This window comes from Halteromyces radiatus, assembly GCF_025201355.1.
Source record: "Halteromyces radiatus strain CBS 162.75 chromosome Unknown BX664scaffold_3, whole genome shotgun sequence".
Taxonomy (NCBI): Eukaryota; Fungi; Mucoromycota; class Mucoromycetes; order Mucorales; family Cunninghamellaceae; genus Halteromyces; species Halteromyces radiatus.
The window spans coordinates 2,625,405-2,648,316 of NW_026251689.1; the positions used below are offsets into that span (position 1 = coordinate 2,625,405).

Consider the following 22,912-nt stretch of genomic DNA (forward strand, 5'->3'; position numbering starts at 1 on the left):
ACAATTATTTCCATAATCGTTATCATGTAAGTCCTTAAGTGTCCAAAATGGCCAAGGCTTACTGGTTGGTTTGACTTTTTTCTCTCATTAGGAATTTTGATCCCCGTCTCTTGCTCTCTTTTTTGTTGAGACCCGAGAAAAATCTATTTTTTTTTCTCTCTCTCTTTTTTTCTTTTTCTCTCCCTCTTTCACTCACTCTTCTTTCCTGTTTTATTTTATATACAAATATATATATTTACTTATTTCCCTTTACACCACATTATTGGAATTACAAAACAAAGGTCATCAACCGTCTCCATCTTTTGTTTTTAGTACATCCAAACCATTCTTTTTTTTTTTTACAAGGTACTTTCATCTTTTTTTTAATAATTCTTTTTCTTTGGCTTTTTAATCTAATTCTTTAATTTCTTATTATTGTTGTCTTTTTTTTTTATATATAGACGCCACTACATAACATATATATACATATAATACACACTACAATACAACATGAGTTACAGTAAACGGGACGAGGACTCAGGTAAACTATAATATATACGTGGCAAAATAGGATTGGCTTTGTCAGATGGAAATGAAAAGGATATCTCAAGACAAAGATTGAATATACGCGTGTGATAAATAGATTTGAAATTGCTAGTCAAGATGAAAAACTAAACATTATCTTCTTCATCTTTTTTTTTTTATTATTATTTCTTGTAGGCGAAATTGGACTTTTTTATCATCTCGACAAAACCGCCGTATTGCAGGAAGCTCGTGTATTTAACAATTCTCCCATCAACGCTAGAAAATGTCGTATTCTATTGACCAAGATTATCTATTTATTGTACCTCGGTGAACCTTTTGCTTCCAAAGAAGCTACTGATCTCTTCTTCAATGTCATCAAACTCTTCCAATCCAAAGACGTGAGTTTCCTGAAAAAAGAAAAAAAAATATATATATATATATACTCAAGATAGAAATATATTAAACTAAAAATCATTTCTTTTTCTTTTCTTTTTTTTTTATTAGACCTCTTTACGACAAATGATGTATCTAGTTATCAAGGAATTATCAGGCATTGCAGAAGATGTTATTATGGTGACTCAATCTTTGATTAAGGATATTCAATCAAAACAAGAAACTATTTATCGTGCCAATGCCATCCGTGCTCTCTGTTTGATCACTGACGTAGGTTTATATATATAATGAATATCATTAATTTGACTAATATATATATTTTTTTTCTATAGCCATCCATGATTCAAGGTATCGAACGTATTCTCAAAGCATCTATTGTGGACAAGAATCCTTCAGTTTCCTCTGCAGCTTTGGTATCATCCTATCATTTATTTGATGTAGCCAAAGATATTGTACGTCGTTGGTCAAATGAAGTACAAGAAGCCGTTCATGCCAAATCGACCAGCTCTGGATTGGCTTCTGCTGCTTCTTATATGTCTAGTTTTGGTGGTCAACCTAACAATGCTCCCGTGGTTATTTCCAGTAGTAATATTACTCAATATCATGCCCTTGGTTTACTCTATGCTATCCGTCAACATGATCGTATGGCTGTGACCAAATTAGTTCAAACATTCTCTGGTTCTCGTAGTAGTGGTTTTCTCGGTGGTGGTGGTGGTAGTACTCTAAAAAATCCTGCTGCTGTTTGTCTCTTGATTCGTTATGCTTGTAAAGTTATGGAAGAAGACCCTGGGTAAGGAAAAAGAGAAAAGGGAAAAGAAAAAAAAAGAAATATAGATACTCATATTATTATTATTATTATTATTTGTTAGATCTACTGTACGCATTTACGAATTATTGGAAGGATATTTACGACACAAGAGTGATATGGTAAATTTGGAAGCTGCTCGTGCTATTTGTGAAATGCCTGATGTCTCCATTAAAGAGCTCCATCCAGCTATTTCTGGTAAGTATCATTAATTTATATGAAAAGAGAAAGTGAGAATGACATGATTTTTTATTTATTTCTTCTTTAACTAACCCTACTTTTCAATAGTATTACAACTATTTTTGTCATCACCAAAACCTACTCTCCGTTTTGCCGCTATCCGTATTCTCAACAAGTTATCACTCTCCAACCCTGCTGCTGTGTCGCCTTGCAATTTGGATATGGAAAATCTCATCACTGATCAAAACCGCAGTGTGGCTACTTTTGCTATTACAACTTTATTGAAAACCGGTAACGAAGCGTCTGTGGATAGATTAATGAAACAAATCTCTGGATTTATGAGTGAAATCTCGGATGAATTCAAAGTTATTGTCGTGGAAGCTATTCGATCGTTGTGTCTCAAATTCCCTGCCAAGCAAGTCATTATGCTCAACTTCCTTAGTGGTGTCTTACGTGATGAAGGTGGATATGACTTTAAAAAGGCTGTGGTAGAAGCTATTTTTGATATGGTCAAGTTTATTACCGATTCTAAGGATGCTGGTAATAAAAAAATTAAAAAGAAAAAAAAAAGGACTATCTATAACTTACGTTTTTAATTTGAATTTTATAGCTCTTTCTCATTTGTGCGAATTTATTGAAGATTGTGAATTCACTAAACTCTCTGTACGTATTCTTCATGTTCTTGGTGTGGAAGGACCCAAAACTGCAACTCCTACCAAATATATCCGTTATATCTATAATCGTGTTATTCTAGAAAACTCTATTGTACGTGCTGCTGCTGTAAGTGCTCTTGCCAAGTTTGGTGTCAATGTACAAGATGCTTTAGTCAAGAAAAGTGTCAAGGTGTTACTGACAAGGTATAGTGGTGTTGTAGTCTTTATTATACATATATGAAGTTACTAATCAATCTTTTCTCATTTTTATGGATATAGATGTTTGGATGATGTTGATGATGAAGTTCGTGACAGAGCCACTTTATATTTGACATTTATGGAACATGATGACATTGCCAAAGATTATGTACAAGATGGTAAGCCAAAACAAAAAAAAAAAAAAAAAGATTGAAGAGTTTGATTATTTGAATATAATATTCATTCATTAACATATATTATAGATGCCACATTTGCACTACCTACTTTGGAACGTCAGCTTGTTGAATATGTAAATAGTCCACTTGCTAATGATAAGGAATTCGATCTTGGTGGAGTACCCGTTATTAGCAAGGCTCAAGAAGAAGAAGAACGTCGTCGTCTCCGTACTCAGGATATTATCTCTCCTTCAGCTACACCTTCTTTGTCTGGAACAACATTTGCAGGTGTAGAAGGTACTAATGGTTCAGTAGCCCCTACTGTTTCTACAGCCCATCAACAATTTGGAGTCAGTAGTCTGGATCAACAAGCGGTGTATGCAGAACAATTGGCTCAAATTCCTGCGTTACAAACCTTTGGTACTCTCTTCAATAGTTCTAGCAAGCCTGTGCCATTGACGGAAAGTGAAACTGAATATGTAGTCCATTGTGTTAAACATACCTTTGCTCGTCATGTCGTGTTCCAATTCAACTGTACCAATACACTTAATGATCAACTATTGGAAAACGTGCGTATGGTGATGCAACCTTTGGATGATGCTCCTTTGGTTCAAGTGGCCGAGATCCCTGCACCAAAATTGGAATATAATGTACCTGGTTATATCTATGTGGCTTTCGAACAAGAAGATCCTGAAGATCTTGCTGTTGGTAAGTAATGATTAGAAAGGAATTAATAGGTAGAGGAGAGAATTCATTATTTTTATTTATATTATATATATATATATATATATATATATTATTTAGGTACTTTCTCCAATACATTGAAATTTGATGTGAAGGATTGTGATCCTACTACTGGAGAACCTGATCCTGAAGGTTATGATGATGAATACCAAGTGGAAGATATTGAAGTTACCATCAATGATTACATTCGACCTAACTATGTATCTCAATTTGCACAAGAATGGGAAACCCTTGAACATGAACTGGTAGAAACATTTGCGCTGGATAAGGATAAAGCACCAAGTTTGAAAGGTAAATTATTATTATTTTTTTAAAAAAAAAAAAAGAGAGAGAGAGAGAAATAGTTATTCTAATATATTATTTGTTGTTGTCGTTGTTTTTTTTATAGTGGCATGTGGCTCAATTCTTGATTTACTTGGAATGCAAGCTTTGGAAGATAGTGCATTACCCAAGAGTGCTAGTGTACATACATTGTTATTGGCAGGTACTTTCTTGGGTGGAAACAAAGTATTGGCTCGTTGTCGTATGACATTCAGTAACGCTACTGGAGTGGCATTTGAATTAGCTGTCCGAAGTCAAGATGATTTCACCTCTCAAATGGTCCTTTCTGCTATTGCTTAGAATTTTTTTTTTATCATTTTCTTATTATTATCTTATTATTATCATTCTTTCTCTCTCTCTCTCTCCTTTGTGTCATCATCCTATTTACCTTTTGTCTCTCTTTCCTGACTTTTTTTTTCTATTATTTTCACTTTACAATTTACTTTATCCCCTCCCTGCTTTTTATATATTTCAAATAAAAAAAAAAAAGTGATTTCAGTTCTTTTTTTATAGTATTTTCAAAGTTTTTTTTGTTGGATCACAAGAAAATAGTTTCGTGATATTATAAAATAGGTTATCACCTTTTTTGGGGATGTATTTAATGTTTATAAAAAAAAATGGATATGTTAACAATAGATATATATATATATATATATTTATTATTCAAAATCTCTTATAAATCAATGGAACTACTGCCACTCCTTCTTCTTGTTCTTCTTCTTCTTGTATTCAATTTGAATTATGCGACAATAATATTTTTTTTTCTCTTCTGTCATCTATTGATCTTATTTTTGAATTCAGACATTTATTATTGAATAACGATGATCTCTCTCTCTTCAGGGAAAGGCACATGTTGCCTGCAATCGGAGTAGAAAAAAGGAATGAAAAAAGTCGAATATTCCGTGTTTCTTTTTTATTTTTCCCTTGTTTCTTCTTACTATTCCTTTTTTTTTTTTGAAGTATATGTATTAGAATTCCTTTTCAAAAACAATCATTCATCATGTCAGTACTAGCATATGGTCAGGGCGACAATACATTAGTGATTGGTCAAGTATCTCATTATCATTTTTATCAAACTATGAATCATACCTCTTCTCGACCATCTCGTTCATATCAACCTACTAGACAAATTATACCTTCTGTTCCACGACACCGCAGGTAAAAAATAAATAGAAATAAAAAAAAAATATATAAGGATTTATTTTTTTTTTTTTGTTTCCTTCATTTTTTTTTTTTTTATTTTTGGTATAATAGTAAAGCACCCGCCAATTCCCCTTTATCCTTCATCCGACAACAAAAATTACCTTCTCAACATGCAACAACCCAAGAGACATTGATTCCACCACACCAATCATCATCCACAGATTTATGGAAAAACATCCCCAAAAGACCACTTCCTGGACGACATCGAAAAGTTAGTTTTGATGAAAAGGTAATGGTGATTTGTACTCGATTTGATGATGATGATGATGATGATGATGATGATGCTGGCATCAACAATGATTATCATGGTCGACGACATTCTACTGGACAACAAATCACACATCAACAACAGAAACGCTGGGTTTCATTTGTGAACTCTTTGAGACATTGGAAATCTTCTTCTGATCCATCAATGTCTTAGTATATACCCTTTGGTTGATTACTTTGTTAGTTAGTTTTTGTTATTTAGCTAGTCCTAGAAATAAAATACATTTACAAAATTGGTTGCTTCAATGTGATGATATCTTGTGACGCTCGTGACTTATGATGATGATTCTTATAATGCACTTCTATAGTTGACCAATGATGATGGCACCTAACAATGCTGATGATATATAAAAGTGATGACAGCGTTTAGTGATGATGATGTTGATCTATAAAGGTTACCTTTCGTTGATAAAAAAAAAACAGCTACAATGGTAAACTAGATGTAGATCAAATAACTGTTTCAAAGTATATCATTGTCAAAATCTGATAGATTGTTTCATCCTGTAAATAAACCAGGAGGTGGTGACATCTTAAAGCCAAACGGAATGTGGGATAAATTTAGATGATTGTTTTTGATCAAACGTTCACCTTTCTTCCTTCCATTTTTGACTTGTGCTACTATGGCTGAAGCAAAACTAGAAAACAAAGTTATTTTTATCCCTTTTTTTTGCACATTAAGACTCCGGGAAAGTTTTTTTTTTTTTACTATTTTGGTCAGAGAATATAAAAAGGAAGAGAAAACAATGTTTTGGCTTTTTTTTTTTTTTGTTTATAATAAAAAAAACACCTTTTTCTTATTACACCAACAATTATAAAATGCATCGTTTTATCGTATTATTTACTTGTTTAATGATGATGGTGCAAGCCGCGCCTGTGCCCCAAGTATGGATGGACGAACAAGGAGATGTTTTTGCCATTGCATTGGACGCAACCTTTCAAAAAGACGCCACTATCCCTCCCTCAACTCAATTGCTACTGGAAAGCATGAATGATATTGGCTTGGATGAGGATGAAGATAATATGTATACCATCAGCTCAACTGCGTTGGTAATGACTCCTGATCCATCTGTTAAAGATAAAATCATCAATTATGTTAATACTATGTTCACTATCTCTTCTTAATCTCCCTATATTCATTTCTTTCATTCAATTCATTGTCCTATATATCATTCATTATAATCAATATCTTTGTATATAATATCATCATTTAATTGTTTTTGATTCAAAATAAACTATCATTTTTTATTTCTAAAAAAAAAAATTGTAAATATATATATACATATATATATGATATATAATAAAAAATATCTAACTATAATGGATCCAATCATTGTTTTTCAGTTGCTAATTCTGTTTTTGTTGTGGCTGCCGCTGATGATGATAATGATGTAGGTGTTTCCTGTTCGACTTGATGTTTTTCATCAGATGATACTGTAGGTTCCTTAGTTTCTACCTTGTTTTCTTCTGGTTTGTTTTGTCTTTCTTGAGAAGTAGAGGCCGAAGTTGGTACCGGTAGTGTATAAGAAGCTTTGATTTCATCACCCTTTGCAATAGCCTTGGTAGCAATGACGGTCAATTGATGATTGTTATCTTGGAATACCACCTTTGAATTGGCTTCGCTTTCAGATTGTCCAAGGTAAGTTGCTAGTTTGTAAAGCCCAGCGCCCACACTCTTCTTTCCCGAGGAGGTAGCACGAGTATGTTCTTGAGATGCCTATATTAAGAAGTAACAAATATCCATACAAAAAAAAAAAAAAAAAGATAAGTATTTCAAAGCCTCTTTCCTTTTTCTCTTTTTCCTAGATTGTATCAACTTACAGGAATATCCAAAGAGTTATCCGCAGTTTCAATAGCATAAGCATTGTACAAAAGTTTACCCTTCAACATTAAATAAATTTGATTTGATAAAAATTCAGAGATGCCAGCCACCTTAGGATCTAATAATTTTGTTAGCAAGTTAATTTCTTGATTGGTAGCTTCAGTAGGTTGAGTATCTAGGTAACGGAAACGATCAACATGATCCCATGAAGTGAATGTCTTGTTATTTTCGGCTTCTCCACGTTTAGTTCTTTCAGTTTCTTCAGTCACCATGGCAGATAAGAATTCAGCAATCATCAAAGGATACATTTGATTGTGTTCACGTGCATAGTCCCGGAAAGCCACAACAGTTGCATCAGTTTCGTTTTCATCTGTTGGCACTTGTTGATCTTCAGGTTCACCAATAGCAGCTTGTTCTTCTTCAGTCTTATCTTCCTTTTTCTTCAAGTTCTTGCCACAGAGATACTTGTGATATCCTTGTGCTTGTTGTTGACATTCCTTGCTACAGTAAATCACAAAGTCACAATCATCACATCCTGTTTTGTTTTGTTCATCCACAAACTTTAAACAATGATGACAGTATACACCCTATAAAATAACCAATCAAAAAAAAAAAAAAATGAGTCGATAAAATTTTTTTTAAAAAAAAAAAAAAAAAGATTATGGATGAATTTTTACCTCCAAATTAGGGTACAAGGCAGAAACCAAGGGAACTTCAGTAAAGAGAACATCACCTTCAGCAAATTCCTTTTCAGCCATCAAGCCACGACGTATGATAGTCTTTCCTTCTGGATTCTTGCCCACAGGAATTTCACCTAAAGTTAATCCAGATTCAGCACCAGGGAATTGTTCATAAAAGGCATTGACACGATTGTTTTGTTCTTTAGCCATGATGGTCACCAAAATTTGGAAGACAGGTTCAGGAATAGTCTTTTGATAGATCATGATCAATTCCAAAGGAGTAGGATACACCTTTAATGCCAAAAGGAATGGAAGTACTGCTGCTTGATAATAATTAGGACCTATTATAAAGAATAAAAAATCATTGAATATTTCCCTCTTTTTTTTTTTAGATGATGATTGTTTTTTTTTTTTTTTTTACCTTGTGTACAAAGAGCTTCACCCTTAGCAACTTGAGTCATGAAATATTTTTCCTTTTCTTCAGGTGAGGTAGGAAGAGTTTCAGCATTAGCCATAGCCACAACTTGATCGATCAATTCCTTAATGCCTTGTTCAGCTTGTTCCTTTTCTACCTTTTCTTTCTTAGCCAACTTCTTGCGTTCCTTTTCTATTGGAAAAAAAAAAACACGAATATGAACAAAATATAGTTCAAATAGTTTTCAATTCAAACTTACTGAGTTGTTTACGGAAATTGGGATCACTTCTACGTTTTTGATCAAAATAAATCAAATATCCTACACCAGCAGTAACAGCCACACCGGCAGCTATATAGGCAACATGCTTCGATTGTAAAGGCATAATAAAATAAAACAAAAGAGAGTATCCTTGTCAAAATAAAGAAAAGACAAAAAAATAAAAAATAAAAAAAATAATAATAATAAACAAAACGGTGCTTGAAAAGTGTTTTTTTTTTTTTTTTAGTGTCGAAAAAGTCGGATAAAAGAGAAAAAATGCATACATTTGTGTCATTTGTCTTTCCGAGATTCTCCCCACTTTTTTGTTTCTACCTGAACAGCTGAATGACAACAAAAAAAAAAAAAAAAAGGTTTTTATTTCTATCTTTCCCAATTGGTATATACAAACATAAAATAATAAGAATAAGAAATAATCTATCTACAAGTAAGGGAAATCAATAAAGAAATTAAAAACAATCATTGAGTTGATGAAGTACTCATAGTTGTAGTTGGTTGAGGAGTCGTTTCTTGTGGTACTGTTGAAGAAGTAAGAGTAGTAGATGAATTCATAGGTGTTGTTGTTGCTGATTCAGAAGATGCCTTGATATGACTTGTTTGATTATTCTTGTCATCATTTTGTTTCAATTCTTTTAAAAGAGATCCAACATCCACATCACCAAATTCAGTCGTCACTAATATTGATTCATCATCATGATTACCATCCACATCAATATCATCATCCATCATCACCTTGTCCATATTGTTGATCACACTTGTCATCACATCCCAACCACCAAGTGTAATATGACGAGAGATAAGTGTCGCTTTGTCATCAAGTCCAAGATCACCCATGAATTGCCATACACTTTTCAAATACGCTTCACCTCCATCATCACCATATAACGGATATACATACTGAGCATCTTGAGGTCGATAAAACATCGCTGGTGTACTGTTGCCCAATGTTGTAAAGGGAAATGGTCCATAATCACAAAATACGGCAGGTTGAATAAAATGCTTATGGCTGGCCCAATCATCATGAATAGATCGGTTTGGTTGATAGAATGCTGAAGGTAATGCTTGTGGATTAACTGTTGTGAGGTAAGGTGGATCAGAGAATGCATGTTTTGAAGGTACCAAGGAACGAAGATCATAAACTATATATATATATATATATATAAAAGAGAGAGACATGGATTGAGTGATGAGGATGAAAAAGTTATATAAATTAACTCTTGAATATTTACCTCCGCCAATAGCATGAATAGATCCATCAGGACCATAAATCACACCAGAATCAGTCATCTTCTTCTTCTTTTTCTTTTTTGCTTGTTGTTGTTGTTGTTGTCGTAAAGGTGTCGCTGCTCTTGATTGTGTATCCAAACTAGGTTCCCTTGTCGTCCTTTCTGAATCAACACGACTTGCTTTTCTTGCTGGTCCATCCAATCCCAAGATATCCACCTCTTCTTCCTTGATAGCAGTAGATTCCTTTCGCGACGCTACAGCCTTTTGTTCCTGTTGCCAAGAATATTGTCGATTACCCAAATAAGTCGAGAAAGACCCAGATGCTTGATGTGGGGTTGTGGATGGTTCATGTATAAGTTTTTCTGCACGTTCAATAGCCTTGACACCATAGTTTTCCAATTTATCTGCACTTTTCCAATATATCGTATCTGGTGCATTATATAATTTGGCATTCTGAACAATCAGTAAGAAATCCTTTCGAAAATCATCCATAGTCTTATATTTGTCGTTTTCTATCTTTTGTCGCAGTGTTGAGAAATCCATAGGTCGTTTGATCACAGAGAGATAATCTCGAACAATTTTGGTGTTGACAGGTTCCAGAAAGAATCCATAAGCATCGCGCCTTTCAATAAGAAAAATATTAATTCATCGATCAATAAAAATAAGTAAAAAAAAAAAAAAAAAAAGTATGTTCATGAAGATATACTTACTTTGATAAAGTTTCCCATAATTTCAAGCAAGTGGATTTCAAATCCTTTTTATGATCCTTGCTGCCTGTCTGAGTACCATGATAATGATGCTGTTGTTGTGTTGATAAAGCTGGTGCATTTGAAGATAAAGATGCTGCTCTTGCTTGTGCTTTCTTGGTAGGTCGACCACGTTTCTTTGATGGTTTTACTGTCTTTGTATCCTTTGTTGATCGTTTCCCTGTTTTTGACTTGGTTTTTGACTTTGCTGTTTTTGACGACTTTGTTGATGCTGGTTTACTGCTGGTTCGATTAGATTTGCTTTTCTTGGCTGCTGTTGTGACATCGGTAGGATGATAAGTATCCAATTCATCTACTGACGTTGTCATTGTTGTATCATTCTCTTCTCGCTCTTCGTCATCATCATCGTCGTCATCATCATCGTCGTCGTCGTCATCATCTTCTGTGTAGACCCGATCATCATATGTGGATGGTTGATATGTATGGCTGTTATCATCGTCAAAGTTGTCGTCGTAATCTTCTTCACCTTCGTCTTCATCCATGTTATCATCACCTTGTGTATATGATTGTTGTTGTTGAAGCATAGCAAAAGGTCGTTTTCCACCTACTGGCATATGTTGATATTCGGCATATTTGTCATCTAAAGAGCGAGAACTATCTAAAGTGGTTTCCTCCTCCGTATTGTGATAGTCTTCATCTTCGTCATCATCATCATTATCGTTATGTTGATCATCAATATCAAGTAGTTCACTTTGGCGACGTTGTTGATTTTCCCCTTCAGAGTGCTTGTGTTTATGTTTCTTGTGAGATCGTTTCTTTTTCCTTTTGTGTTTCCTTGTAGTATTTTCATCCTGGTCAAAGTCGGATGGAGAAGGTATAGGATTCAAACGTATTTTGAGTTTGATGCGAGGTACAGAAGGTGTTGAATGCTCATTATCTGATAACTCTGAAAGATTTTGGTCAAAAGGCGACGTTTCCGGAGAGGCTGACATTTATTTTATTGTGCGCATACACAATGACAATAATAAAAAAAAAAAAAAAAGAGGGAGGAGAGATGGAAAAATTGAAAAATGGGGGCGCGATTGGAGGGAAAAAAAAAAAAAACACACATACACAGACATGGATTCAAACTCAGGATAGTGGCTTGGTCTAGTCTTTACATGTCCTTCATTAGTATAAACCCTTTGATTATAATCAAAAACATGGTAATAAAAGAAAATCAACTAGATATATGATGATAACTTATTTTTTTTTTGATTTTATTTATATGGATTTGATATTGAAGTATAATTCTTACTATTAGGAAAAGAAAGGAAAAAAAAAATTTTATATGGACTGCCTTCGGTTTCCAATCAGGCGCTGAATGAAAAATCTTGGACGTTAAAAAAAATTTTCACTTCTGAATTCCTTTTACACTTTCTTTCTCTCACTTTTCAAAAACAATCTAATCAATATGGGTCGTATGGTAATAAACATATTATTATTATTATTATTATTATTATTATTATTAATATAATATAATATATTAATCACATTTTATTATTATTATTATTATAGCACACTCCTGGTAAGGGTATCTCTAGCAGTGCCCTCCCTTATCGCCGCACTCCTCCTTCTTGGGTCAAGACTTCCCCCGAAGAAGTTGTCGATATGATCTGCAAGAACGCTAAGAAGGGTCTCTCCCCTGCCCAAATTGGTGTTGTTCTCCGTGATTCTCATGGTATTCCTCAAGTCAAGGGTGTCACTGGTAACAAGATCCTTCGTATCCTCAAGTCCAACGGTCTTGCTCCTGAAATCCCTGAAGATTTGTACCATTTGATCAAGAAGGCTGTCTCCATTCGCAAGCATATGGAACGCAACCGCAAGGACAAGGGTTCCAAGTACCGTTTGATTCTCATTGAATCTCGTATTCACCGTCTCGCTCGTTACTACAAGACTTCTGGCCAATTGCCTCCCAACTGGAAATAGTATCCTTTTTTATTTGATTATATATAGTGATGATGATATTATTATTGTTTATACTATATTGACATTATGTCTAGAGTTTGATCGTTATGATCTTGCTCGGTAATTGTCTGTATTCCTTGACCCATTTTTTCTTTTTTTTTTCTAATAGTGAATCCGCTACTGCCTCCACTATGGTTGCTTAAGCAAAATATTTGCTTTCCTTTGGCTTATTGGTTTTTGTCTTCCCTTCCTTTGTGCTATGATTCTCTTTCTTTTTTACTGGATTAGTATTGTCGAATGGTGTTATGGTCACAATAAAAGGAACCTACTTTTTTTTTACAACCGTTGTCATATTTTGTCTTTTGTTTTTATTTTATTTTATTTTTTTCTATTTTATGTTTTTTTTTTTTTTTTTTTTTTGAAGGTTGATATATGGATATTAGGTTTCAGGTGTGCGCTAGTTATTTGAAGAATCTTATTCTTTTATCTCTTATCCTGTGATGACTCTATATCTCTCCTCGAAACTGTTTATGTGAGGTTTGTATTCACACTGTCTGAGGATAACAAGAAGTAAAAGAAATCAAGAATCTTTTCCTTGACTAGTTTTTTATATTAGTTGGTTAATTAGTCTCTTAGTTCTATTATTTAGTTTTAATCAAATAAATAAAAAAAAAAAAATTATCTTGTCATTCTACGGTATATCTATTAATTTTTATTGTGATCACAAATAATTATCATCCATCATAGTAATTATTCCATCATCATTGTTCATAATCATATCTCCTGATACCACTGTATACGTTTTCTTCACAATTCCATACATGGTATAAATAACAACTACACTTTATTGATATACAGTATATACAGTGTACACATACAAACAAAAAGTATAAAAATAAAAAAAAAGAATACACTACTGTATATATTATACACACTAAAGGAAGGTACAAACATTCTCTATAAAGTTAAAATGATAATTACAATAAGTACATTAGTGGAAAGAAGACACATGAAGTTTGCTTTTTTTTTTTTTATTTTATTATTTTTTAACAAACCTTGTACACACGGAAGATTCATTTAGCTTGATGACAAAAAAATCTTGTAAATAACGAAGGCAAAGTAGAATATCAATTAGAGAAAAATATTATATAAGAATTAGGTAGAAGAACATAAACTAACCATTGCATTTCGTGGCATCATTTTCAATGGAAAGTCGATGACAAGAAAAAAAAAAAAAAAAAAAAAAAGAGTACCTTAAAATATAGATGAAAAAAAAAAAAAAAAAAGAAAAAATGCACGAAAATTGAATGTCAGAATACCAATCAAAACAAACCGGCTATTTTCGACAATTGTCATCCAATCGGTTAAATAATAGCCGTATCTCCGAGTTTGAGATTGATATATTACTTGTCAGTTTCCGGGAAACAATCGCTTGTTTGGCTCAGTTGGTAGAGCGTCAGTCTCATAATCTGAAGGTCAGCAGTTCGATCCTGCTAGCGAGCATTTATTTTTTTTTTGCTGATCATATATAAGTACGTAGTGACTCACTACGTGATGAGTGATACGTAATATAATATCATCATACTATATTTAAGGTAGGTGACCAAGTTTTTTTTATTTTTTTATTTTGGTTCGCAATACTGTTATTATACAGGGCGTATAATCTTATTAGTATTTTATTTCTTATTGATGTGATATTATCATCATATGTGTAATGATTTAATTATGATAGCTGCCCTGGAGTGTTTTTACATTGATATGTATCTTCCTTGGTAGTGATTATGGACCATGAGCATAATGATTTTCAAAGTCCGTATTTTTTTTTTATTTTTTAGATATGCTGTAATTTTTTACTCTTTTTTTTTTATTTCTTTCCTTTCTTTATAACAATTTTAGTTATAGTATATCAATTAGTAGTCTTTAGTAGTTATATTTTTATTTAATAAAACTTTTATTTTTATTCCTACTACTTTATTACACGTCAATGTAATTGATTCCATCTTACGATGTATTTTTTTATTCTTTATTTGTGAATGCATTCTTTAATTTTATTTTACGCATATCGTTACAAAATACGCTGATACGACTGATAAAAACTATGATGGACGAGATATTTGCTGAACGACAGTTAGGTGGGTCCTGGAGTTCGATGAACGAAAATTCATGAAGTGATGGTGGTTGTGATGCAGGATAAAATGAACAATGGATAAAGTTTCTATTTTTTTTTTTATTTAACATAAGTTTTTTTTTTTTTTTTTTTTTTTTTTTTTTTTGTAATCTTAAGTGGACGATAATTTGGAAGATGAGTGATTGATACTTTGATGATAATAATATCAATGATGATTTGTTGTAGTGAGCACCAGTTCTTTTATAAAAAAGAACAAAAATAATATAGCTGAAAAAAAGCTTGAAGAATAAACTTGATGACCGAATAATAATTTGGATGATTGATAGAGATAAAACCTCAGATGATGATTTTACTGTAAGAGAGTGACCAAGATGATTAGGTTTAATGACATCTTTTTATTGGTATAAACTAAAATAGTGCTATGTTGATAGAAGGAAAGAATCAGTGATGGTGATCATCTAATGCTGCATCTTGATGATTGAATAAAATGATGCTAATAAAATAATGCTAATCAAGTGATGATGATTAGATAACGATGTTCAAGTAATGATTACTGAATCATGGAAAATTGAATGATGGCGATTGAGTGATTGATTATGATTTCATGTTCTCATAGTACTAATTTATGTTGACATTAATATTGTATCAAAAGATAATATTGTTCTCCCTTTATTATCTTATTTCATTTGTTGTTCTTTATGATTTCATCAAATAACAAAGAATAAAGAAAGGAAATAACACACTTTATGATCCAGATACTGTAATCCTAAGAACATTTTCGAAAAACTAGACAAAAGTGACGTTTCCTTTTTCGGTTAATGAGATTCCACTATTTATTTCAAAATGCTGAAATCATACATCCGTTAGCAATACTACATCTGAGCCTCACTGTACAGACATATACAGTAGAGTACACATATAAAAAAAAAAAAAAAAAAAAAAAAGAAAAAAGAAAAAAAAAAAAGTTCAATTATTATCCAGTAAGTGTAATCTTTTACGATAAATAGACGGTAAGTGTAATTAAACTCATGAATGATATCCTTTTAGGGTTTGATTTTGACATTGTTCTGTAAATAGGTACGATTAGATTGCATAAATTACACTTTTTTCTTAGATTTGGCTAAAACGTTTTTTTTTTTTTTCCAGTATTCATTCAAATCGTAGATATCACACCTTTTTTTTTTTTGTACTTCCTATTGATTGAATAGCTAAAAAAAAAAAAAAAAAAAAAAGTAGTACTGAAATGATCATCAGATAGTTCCTTGCGTGTCACGCAAAAAAATCCAGTTTGTACTACTAAAATAATAATCTGTGAGAATCAGTCCATTTTGTGAGCGCATTGTCATGAAAAAGGAGCGAAAAGTGGGGTAGGAGTTCTAAAACGCTCTCAAATGTATCGAAAGCCCTATAAAGAAAAGAGAACGTGAACGAACCTTTTTTTTCCATTTTCTTCTATTCCCCCTTTCCTAATAAAATTTTAAAGAAATAACTCAATAAACTACCATCGCTACAATTATGGATAATAATGATGACTTTAATTTACTCGATTTACTTGAACGTAGTTACCACCAATTCGATGATCAAAATAACAACGATCCTTGTAAGTTTATTTTTAATAGAATTCAAGTATATAAGATATCATGAAACTAACTAATATTCATTCTTTAATTAGCCTCAATAGGGATAAAGCATAAATATGCATCATCAGTGTCAACACAATCTACTACTCAATCTAGACGACCACCAGCACCAAAGAAACGACGTGAACAACATCAGCAACAACAACAGCAACAACTACAACAACTACAACAACAACAAGAACAACAGCAACAACATACACCTCTACTCAACGACGATAACGTATCGCTTAGTGCTTTTAATCCTGATCATAACCCTGGTGGCTATGATATTCAACCACAAGAACAACCTGAAAATGCTGGTCTAACTTTTTCTCCATCTAGTTTCCAAGACTCAGGAGTTTCATCTCCTGATGATATCAACGAGTGGCTACGACATGACGATGAAGGTAGACAATATGAAAATTAATTGATATTATATTCAGACCAATTATATGCTGATGTTATTTTATTATAGAAAATATACTGAAACTCATGACACTTCAACGACAACTAACGGACCTTCAACAAGTATTATTGGAAAAGGAACAAGAATTAGAACTTTATCGACAATATATGCATTTCCCTATTCAATTTGTCAAGGAACGTGCAAGGCAGACATACGATCAAGAAAAAGAAAAAGGAAACGAAATCGATAACTTATCGATAGACATCATTTTGGTAATCTTATCATTAACAATCGCAATCAGCTGACAGTATAATGAAACTGATTATTTATTTATGCACCTTGATGCACCATAGTCTTCCCTATTGCGTTCACCATCAAAACCAACTGAAAATGTATCTTTACCTTTTGCCGTCAAGCTTTTTCAGCAAGAATGGGTCAAGAAATCTGGAAAGGTAAATTCATCTAATAGTGTATAATGATGATTATTTATATTATCTTTTTGTATATATTAGAAATCATCTCATAATACCAACAACAACAACAACAAAAAAGAAATCAAGCCAACAGAAAAGCTTGCTCTTCAACAAGTAAACACAGAAAACCAATCTGAAAGGTAAACGGTGATGTTATCTCTTCTCCCCCTTTTTTCTCTCTCCCTCCCTCTCTCTCTCTCTCTCTCTCTCTCTATGATGTAGGACCAATGTTTAATTAATTCTTTTTTTTTTTTAGTCATCAAGATACTCCGTCTATTGTTACTTGGGGTAAACATTCAAGCAATGGTAGTGGTAAAGAAAGAAAAAAAAAAGGGGGGAGTTATTTCCTTTTCTTTTTTGTTTCAAAACACACATTTTTGATATGCTTTTCTATCTCTCTTTCTAATGTAGCCATTTATATCAGTGCCGCATCAACCACCACCTCATCTAGTCGATCTTTTATGGCTATGTCTGCAACTACAGGTTCCCGTATACATATGATTGCTGGTACTTTGAATGAAAAAGTGGACACAGGTATATCAACACCATTATTTATATACATACGCTTCTATCTAAATTCATCCATTTTTTTAATACATCATTCTTTTTTAGATGCTCGACAAAGTCTTTTTGATCAATACATCAACGGTACTATATCCCAACAATCATCACCGTCTATTACATCACTTGCGAATTCTCCCAACAACAATACTAGTAACAACAACAACTCAAATAGCGTTGAAGATAATATCACATCATCAGATACCAAGCTAACCGAAGTGGAAATTCTGGCTGTGAAGGAAGCCGCAAAACAATGCTTTATGTCATTTGACGGGAAAATGATTATTGAAAGTGAAAGCGATCGATTGGTATGTTTGATTATGAGAAATATGTTTGCATTTACCAACATTTATTTTTAATTACTATTAGGAATATTTACAAGAACACTGTCATGGTCTCAGTCCATCCTCTCTTAGTATTGCAGCGGATTATTTCAAACAAGAATTGGAAAAAGTGCGCAATAAAACCAAAAAACAGGTAAGATTCATGCATATGGATATTGTATTCAAAAAAGGAATGATTTCAAACTCTCTTTTTTTTTTTTTTTTTTTTTTTTTTTTTTTTTTTTTTTTTACTATTTTTCCGTCCAAAAAAATGATTTTTATTTATTGTATTAGTTACTTCGATTCCAAAACTACAACACAGAGAAATGGGATCAACCAATTGGAAGGGTGTGCTACTTGATATTAGGAAAAAGTCGATGGGAAAAGCTATCTGATAGAGAAAAGATACTGATCACTGGAAAATATGCTTTTTTACGCAAACATTTAGAGGATCTGAAAAAACGAAACGCTAAAATCAAATGGGATAAGCTTCAGGATCAATTTGAACGTACTGTCAATGCTCATGGACCTGACAACTGGGACTTGTTTTGCGGTTACTGGCTTTCCTTGGATCAAGAAAGGTATGAACGAAGAAAAGAATGGGAATCATCGTCTTCTAAAGCCCCAGCACCTGCCACTGTATCAAATCCTCCAATCTATTCCTCTTCATCTCTTCCTGTTGGAGATATCAATGCTGATCCGACTTCTACAGCTCTACTAGACTATAACGATCTCCAATTCCTCAATCATCATCATCATCATCAACAACAGCAACAACAAATTCATCATCTTATTTAGTTTTAGTTTATTGATCTATTTATTCATTTATCTATTATATCATTTTGTTTTTTAGTGCATATGTGATTATTCATTTGTCCTCAAATAATAAAAAAAATATACCTCTTTTTATTTTTACTTCTATGAGTACATTTAGCTCCAGTTAATATTTTTTTTTTCCCTTCTGTTACAATGGTTTTTGGTCATCAAAAATTCCATGAGTAATAATTGCCATGATGACAATGGAAGAATGGTAATGGTAGATACAATGCAAAATAACAATCATAGTCAAGATAAAAGACCAACTAGTTGATGATTTGACAGGCATGCTTTAGAGTTAAATTTCCTTTTATAGCGAACAACACAACTTTTTTTTTTTTTTTTTTTTTAAAAAAAAAGTTTAATGCACTAATACCAGCCATTGGTCAGATATCTTAAAATCAATGTATAATATATATTTTGTAGAAAAAGAAAAGATTCATATATTTCATAATCAAATACAAAGGTTCACTTTTTATTTCAAAAAAAAAAAAAAGAAAATAAGAATAATCATACTATACAGTAATCACCAAAAAAAAAAAAAAAAAACTAACATACTGTATTAAACTATAAAGAAAGGCATTATTTATTCACAATCATGCGTTGTATAAATTCAGTCCATTGATCCAAAGTACGATTCCATTCAGAAGTATCTTGTACAAAAGGAGGTCCCAACAATGTACTAAGATGTACTTGACCAGGGGACTGTAGCAAAGTGACATCCAATCCACCTGATTCCCTGATTTTCTTGACCAACCATGCAGCATCATCCAGTAACACTTCTTTCCCGCCCACAGTCACCAGTATTTTGGATGGTAAATATTTGGCGAAATTGTCATCAATAGTATCAAGATATCCTAATGGCTTTATCTTATTTATAGATGGTCTTGGTAGATCATCATCATCATCGTCAAATGTCCGGTAATTGATATCTTTGTCATATTCAGGGAAATAAGCCTGTTCCATTCTGTTGACAGCACCCTCCGTAATCAAGTCTAATCCATTGTTTTCTTGCCATGACTTGCCTCCAGCATCCAATCCAATATAAGGTGAAGAAAGTAGTAATCCATGTGGTAATTGAGTTGTTTCTATCTTGTAGTAAAGGGTATCTAATACAATAACCGCACCCGCATCATCAGCACCTAGAGAAAGATAAGCAAAAAAGGAGAATCATCATTAGTTACCTCAAACATATCAATTATACGAGATTGGCATTTTTTTTTTTTTTTTAGTCCTCTTTCAATTATCGTACCCCAGATCAGCTTGTTTCTTGGTACATTCAAATCATTTAAAAGATAGTGTTGAATAGAAGAAAGATCCTCCAAGGCGGCAGGGAATGGATATTCGGGACAATGACCTATAAATAAGAATTCAACAAAATACAAGTGTTTAGAAAGAAGAATTATACAAATAAGAATAACTTACGATAGGAAGATAGAAGAATGGTACAGTTGATATTCTTTGCGTTCATTTTCTTGAGCCAATGAATAAAAGTAGCATGGTATAATCCTCCAAGATCAAAACGAAATCCACCACCTCAAAAAAAAAAAAAAAAGAATGTCAGTGAAGTAAAAAGGAATATATAGCATTTCTCCAATTAAGATGTCTTTTACCTGGGATCCATAGTAGAACAACATCACTTTTAGCCAGTCGATCAGTTAAAGATTCTTTCTTGTCAGAAGAGATACCATTACCAATCCAAAGCCCTCTAGATTTATCAGGTAGTAACCAAGTATTGTCCACCCCTTCAACGACAAAAGAGAGAAAGTAGATAAGGAATCGACTGTAAATGGGTCTTCTAGAAACGAAGATGAGTTTCAGTAAAAAGTTGATAAGCCAATGACGAAAAGACTCTAACGACATTCAAAGTGTAGCATATAGAATTGAGTGAATGATAAAAGAAAAAGGGGATACAAAAATAAAAAAAAACAAGAGAAAAAACCAATTTTTTTTTTTTTATTTTTCAAAAGAAGTGTCTATAATTTCAAATTCCGTACCGACGATGATATTGTTGATCACCAATCAGTAGAGTTTCCTCTTCCTGCGCCTTGCGATAAACAATATAATGTTGAGTCAAAAATATCATTCCATAAAATATAGCAATTATACCCATGCCCCTAATAAGAAAAAAAAAAAAAAAGGAAATAAAAAAAAAAAACATAATATTATATTTCACTTACAATTTAACTAAATCGCCTGAGATACCACTCCAATCTTTTGCAATATATGCATCCACTACAAGTTGAATGATCGAACAAATACCACCCAGTGTATCCTAAACAACAAAAGGATTAGCAAATATTCTAAGTTATAATAAGAAAATAGATTACTAGTAAAATCAGGTGTACACTCCAGCCTAAAGTTGATTTTCGTTTATAATTAAGCCATATCTATTAAGGAAGAAAAAAAAATATATCATCAATTCTTGGCATCATCATTGATATTTGATATTATTACCTGAGGTAAGAATTTCAAGGCATCAGAACCGAGTTTGACAAAACTGAGATAATACATCAAATGAATCCATTCACTATTTCCATAATGAACAGCAAACCATAATAATAAACCGCCCATACATGTCAACCATGTCACCATTGCTGTAATGGAGGAGAGATGTCGTTTGTTTCCCTTGAAGATGTATGTTTGGTATAGTAATAATAGTGACATAGTTAAACCATGGATAGCAAAGGCTACATCGTTGAATTGAACAAGATTCTCCGAGTTATGCCTTTTATAATCTATAAGAATAAAAACATTATTAATAGAGTATAAAAATGAAATATAACTATTATTAATTACATTCATCTTGAATTTCTTGATTAAAGTAAAACGCCAGAGTGAATACCGTATAACTTAAGAATCCAAGGATACTGTAACAAAGGTAATCAAGTGACAATCCACGGACACTGAATAATAAAAAAAAAGACGATATCAGGTGAGTACAATGATGTTTTGTACTTTTAAGTTTATTAACTTTAATACCTTTTTCTTTGCCAATTCAGATATAACTGAGGGTAGGAACTGAAAGACCAAGCTATAAAATAACTCTGAAATAAATAAAATAAAAAAAAAAGGTCAATAAATGTATGTCTCTCTCTGTATATAAATGAATATAATATGAGAGATAATTCTATATATATAGTGTTACTTACCCATCCCAGTAGTTCAGATAACAAGTCCCATGCATTCATATAAATTGTTGTGGACAATAAGAAAGAAAGGTAGAGAAAGCGAGAACAAAAAGGAAATATGCGACCCTTTTTTAACAGAAGTGACGGAGTATAAAATACTGTTATTTTTTTCCATAAGAATTGGTGATAGACATATGGTTTGCAGGTGAAAAAAGGGCACCAAAAAAATAGAATATACAGAAATGAGTAAAAAAGAGAAATATGGTAACTAAGGTTCTTTTTTTTTTTTTGTGATACCTACAGATAGATCATATATTCTATTACACACATGAGCATTTTTATCAAGTCATCATAACAACAGATAGTACTACTATATGAGCCGAAACGTATCTTACTCAAATAAATGAAGTAAGAATGTAATGAAGGAATGTAACAATCAAAAGGAATAATATAAGAGTCAGACAAAGACAAAAATAAGTGCATATTGAAGATAAAGAAAAATATAGTAAAAAAGGTATAAAAGTATATATAAAAAATCAAAGTAAAAAGAGATAAAAAAAAAAAAAGAGAGAGAATAAAGAAAAGGGAAAAAGGGGAGAAGGGGTAAAAAAAAAAAAAAAAAAAAAAAAAAAAAAAAAAAAAAAAAAAAAAAAAAAGACCCGCAGGCATAATCGTCATCGAAACGCGTGATTGAACTCCAACAGGAATTTTGATGTAGCACCAGATCACGAATACTCGACGCTGATTGGCTGAAATTAGGATAGGATATATAATGTTGTTTCTTTAAAAAATTTCAACTTCGCCTCCATGGCGCAATTGGCTAGCGCGTCTGACTGTTAATCAGGAGGTTGGTAGTTCGAGCCTACCTGGGGGCGATTCTTTTTTGTAAACTATAAAAGCAAAATTGGAAGTCAGTTTTTTTTTGTTTCATTTCTTTCC

The 22,912-nt window shown here is 32.5% G+C and overlaps 9 protein-coding genes and 2 non-coding genes across 11 annotated transcripts; 7 read left to right on the forward strand and 4 right to left on the reverse strand.

The window, feature by feature from the left end:
* The first annotated feature begins 183 nt into the window (after positions 1 to 183).
* Positions 184 to 4,476, forward strand: BX664DRAFT_384909 (adaptin N terminal region-domain-containing protein). Its single transcript, XM_051549209.1, has 12 exons — positions 184 to 345; positions 441 to 520; positions 700 to 902; positions 1,009 to 1,167; positions 1,230 to 1,687; positions 1,767 to 1,900; positions 1,991 to 2,422; positions 2,493 to 2,739; positions 2,815 to 2,912; positions 2,997 to 3,617; positions 3,714 to 3,944; positions 4,042 to 4,476. The coding sequence occupies exons 2-12, from the start codon at positions 490 to 492 to the stop codon at positions 4,272 to 4,274; spliced, it is 2,847 nt and encodes a 948-aa protein (XP_051401937.1). The 5' UTR covers positions 184 to 345; positions 441 to 489; the 3' UTR covers positions 4,275 to 4,476.
* A 1,714-nt stretch (positions 4,477 to 6,190) lies between these two features.
* BX664DRAFT_329825 (uncharacterized protein) lies at positions 6,191 to 6,708 on the forward strand. Its single transcript, XM_051544870.1, has one exon. The coding sequence runs from the start codon at positions 6,261 to 6,263 to the stop codon at positions 6,564 to 6,566; it is 306 nt and encodes a 101-aa protein (XP_051401938.1). The 5' UTR covers positions 6,191 to 6,260; the 3' UTR covers positions 6,567 to 6,708.
* Positions 6,709 to 6,711: 3 nt separating this feature from the next.
* On the reverse strand, positions 6,712 to 8,824 carry BX664DRAFT_329826 (MAS20 protein import receptor-domain-containing protein). The gene is made up of 5 exons (XM_051544871.1): positions 8,618 to 8,824; positions 8,365 to 8,550; positions 7,941 to 8,284; positions 7,263 to 7,850; positions 6,712 to 7,158 (listed from the first exon to the last, which is right to left on the reverse strand). The coding sequence occupies exons 1-5, from the start codon at positions 8,739 to 8,741 to the stop codon at positions 6,772 to 6,774; spliced, it is 1,629 nt and encodes a 542-aa protein (XP_051401939.1). The 5' UTR covers positions 8,742 to 8,824; the 3' UTR covers positions 6,712 to 6,771.
* Positions 8,825 to 8,970: 146 nt separating this feature from the next.
* BX664DRAFT_278497 (uncharacterized protein) lies at positions 8,971 to 11,561 on the reverse strand (the record flags this gene model as incomplete). The annotated part of the gene is made up of 5 exons (XM_051541407.1): positions 8,971 to 9,774; positions 9,865 to 10,484; positions 10,573 to 10,924; positions 11,096 to 11,209; positions 11,330 to 11,561. The coding sequence occupies 5 exons, from the start codon at positions 11,559 to 11,561 to the stop codon at positions 9,095 to 9,097; spliced, it is 1,998 nt and encodes a 665-aa protein (XP_051401940.1). The 3' UTR covers positions 8,971 to 9,094.
* Positions 11,562 to 11,947: 386 nt separating this feature from the next.
* BX664DRAFT_329830 (40S ribosomal protein S13) lies at positions 11,948 to 12,862 on the forward strand. The gene is made up of 3 exons (XM_051544872.1): positions 11,948 to 12,034; positions 12,127 to 12,536; positions 12,686 to 12,862. Exons 1-3 carry the CDS (start codon positions 12,023 to 12,025, stop codon positions 12,717 to 12,719), a joined length of 456 nt encoding a protein of 151 aa, XP_051401941.1. The 5' UTR covers positions 11,948 to 12,022; the 3' UTR covers positions 12,720 to 12,862.
* A 1,084-nt stretch (positions 12,863 to 13,946) lies between these two features.
* On the forward strand, positions 13,947 to 14,019 carry BX664DRAFT_t52. Its single transcript has one exon. It is a non-coding gene; the product is annotated as a tRNA-Met (tRNA).
* A 2,085-nt stretch (positions 14,020 to 16,104) lies between these two features.
* Positions 16,105 to 17,282, forward strand: BX664DRAFT_329834 (uncharacterized protein). The gene is made up of 4 exons (XM_051544873.1): positions 16,105 to 16,244; positions 16,317 to 16,670; positions 16,739 to 17,121; positions 17,182 to 17,282. The coding sequence occupies exons 1-3, from the start codon at positions 16,160 to 16,162 to the stop codon at positions 16,972 to 16,974; spliced, it is 675 nt and encodes a 224-aa protein (XP_051401942.1). The 5' UTR covers positions 16,105 to 16,159; the 3' UTR covers positions 16,975 to 17,121; positions 17,182 to 17,282.
* Positions 17,283 to 17,325: 43 nt separating this feature from the next.
* Positions 17,326 to 18,931, forward strand: BX664DRAFT_108583 (uncharacterized protein). Its single transcript, XM_051539691.1, has 5 exons — positions 17,326 to 17,454; positions 17,554 to 17,676; positions 17,755 to 18,011; positions 18,073 to 18,180; positions 18,321 to 18,931. Exons 2-5 carry the CDS (start codon positions 17,604 to 17,606, stop codon positions 18,822 to 18,824), a joined length of 942 nt encoding a protein of 313 aa, XP_051401943.1. The 5' UTR covers positions 17,326 to 17,454; positions 17,554 to 17,603; the 3' UTR covers positions 18,825 to 18,931.
* A 438-nt stretch (positions 18,932 to 19,369) lies between these two features.
* On the reverse strand, positions 19,370 to 20,747 carry BX664DRAFT_278501 (Alpha/Beta hydrolase protein). The gene is made up of 4 exons (XM_051541408.1): positions 20,456 to 20,747; positions 20,268 to 20,378; positions 20,095 to 20,199; positions 19,370 to 19,984 (listed from the first exon to the last, which is right to left on the reverse strand). The coding sequence occupies exons 1-4, from the start codon at positions 20,703 to 20,705 to the stop codon at positions 19,425 to 19,427; spliced, it is 1,026 nt and encodes a 341-aa protein (XP_051401944.1). The 5' UTR covers positions 20,706 to 20,747; the 3' UTR covers positions 19,370 to 19,424.
* A 79-nt stretch (positions 20,748 to 20,826) lies between these two features.
* Positions 20,827 to 22,033, reverse strand: BX664DRAFT_364975 (PQ loop repeat-domain-containing protein; the record flags this gene model as incomplete). The annotated part of the gene is made up of 7 exons (XM_051548444.1): positions 20,827 to 20,889; positions 21,031 to 21,117; positions 21,173 to 21,232; positions 21,300 to 21,580; positions 21,642 to 21,748; positions 21,825 to 21,889; positions 21,995 to 22,033. The coding sequence occupies 7 exons, from the start codon at positions 22,031 to 22,033 to the stop codon at positions 20,827 to 20,829; spliced, it is 702 nt and encodes a 233-aa protein (XP_051401945.1).
* Positions 22,034 to 22,774: 741 nt separating this feature from the next.
* BX664DRAFT_t53 lies at positions 22,775 to 22,848 on the forward strand. Its single transcript has one exon. It is a non-coding gene; the product is annotated as a tRNA-Asn (tRNA).
* Positions 22,849 to 22,912: the final 64 nt, after the last annotated feature.

What these genes read in the sequence shown, in the direction of transcription:
- BX664DRAFT_384909 (XM_051549209.1), top strand. Translation starts at nt 490, where the DNA reads ATGAGTTACAGTAAACGGGACGAGGACTCAG. An exon ending in TAAACGGGACGAGGACTCAG is followed by an intron (nt 521 to 699) that starts GTAAACTATAAT and finishes TATTTCTTGTAG; the next exon opens with GCGAAATTGGACTTTTTTAT. An exon ending in TACCGATTCTAAGGATGCTG is followed by an intron (nt 2,423 to 2,492) that starts GTAATAAAAAAA and finishes TGAATTTTATAG; the next exon opens with CTCTTTCTCATTTGTGCGAA.
- BX664DRAFT_329825 (XM_051544870.1), top strand. Translation starts at nt 6,261, where the DNA reads ATGCATCGTTTTATCGTATTATTTACTTGTTTAATGATGATGGTGCAA.
- BX664DRAFT_329826 (XM_051544871.1), bottom strand. Translation starts at nt 8,741, where the DNA reads ATGCCTTTACAATCGAAGCATGTTGCCTATATAGCTGCCGGTGTGGCT. An exon ending in CCTTGTACCCTAATTTGGAG is followed by an intron (nt 7,851 to 7,940) that starts GTAAAAATTCAT and finishes GTTATTTTATAG; the next exon opens with GGTGTATACTGTCATCATTG. An exon ending in ATAACTCTTTGGATATTCCT is followed by an intron (nt 7,159 to 7,262) that starts GTAAGTTGATAC and finishes TTCTTAATATAG; the next exon opens with GCATCTCAAGAACATACTCG.
- BX664DRAFT_329830 (XM_051544872.1), top strand. An exon ending in TTGCCTCCCAACTGGAAATA is followed by an intron (nt 12,537 to 12,685) that starts GTATCCTTTTTT and finishes TTTTTCTAATAG; the next exon opens with TGAATCCGCTACTGCCTCCA.
- BX664DRAFT_329834 (XM_051544873.1), top strand. Translation starts at nt 16,160, where the DNA reads ATGGATAATAATGATGACTTTAATTTACTCGATTTACTTGAACGTAGT. An exon ending in TCAAAATAACAACGATCCTT is followed by an intron (nt 16,245 to 16,316) that starts GTAAGTTTATTT and finishes TTCTTTAATTAG; the next exon opens with CCTCAATAGGGATAAAGCAT. An exon ending in GCTACGACATGACGATGAAG is followed by an intron (nt 16,671 to 16,738) that starts GTAGACAATATG and finishes ATTTTATTATAG; the next exon opens with AAAATATACTGAAACTCATG.
- BX664DRAFT_108583 (XM_051539691.1), top strand. Translation starts at nt 17,604, where the DNA reads ATGGCTATGTCTGCAACTACAGGTTCCCGTATACATATGATTGCTGGT. An exon ending in GAATGAAAAAGTGGACACAG is followed by an intron (nt 17,677 to 17,754) that starts GTATATCAACAC and finishes ATTCTTTTTTAG; the next exon opens with ATGCTCGACAAAGTCTTTTT. An exon ending in GCAATAAAACCAAAAAACAG is followed by an intron (nt 18,181 to 18,320) that starts GTAAGATTCATG and finishes TTATTGTATTAG; the next exon opens with TTACTTCGATTCCAAAACTA.
- BX664DRAFT_278501 (XM_051541408.1), bottom strand. Translation starts at nt 20,705, where the DNA reads ATGTCGTTAGAGTCTTTTCGTCATTGGCTTATCAACTTTTTACTGAAA. An exon ending in CATTCTTCTATCTTCCTATC is followed by an intron (nt 20,200 to 20,267) that starts GTAAGTTATTCT and finishes TCTTATTTATAG; the next exon opens with GTCATTGTCCCGAATATCCA. An exon ending in AAGAAACAAGCTGATCTGGG is followed by an intron (nt 19,985 to 20,094) that starts GTACGATAATTG and finishes ATCTTTCTCTAG; the next exon opens with GTGCTGATGATGCGGGTGCG.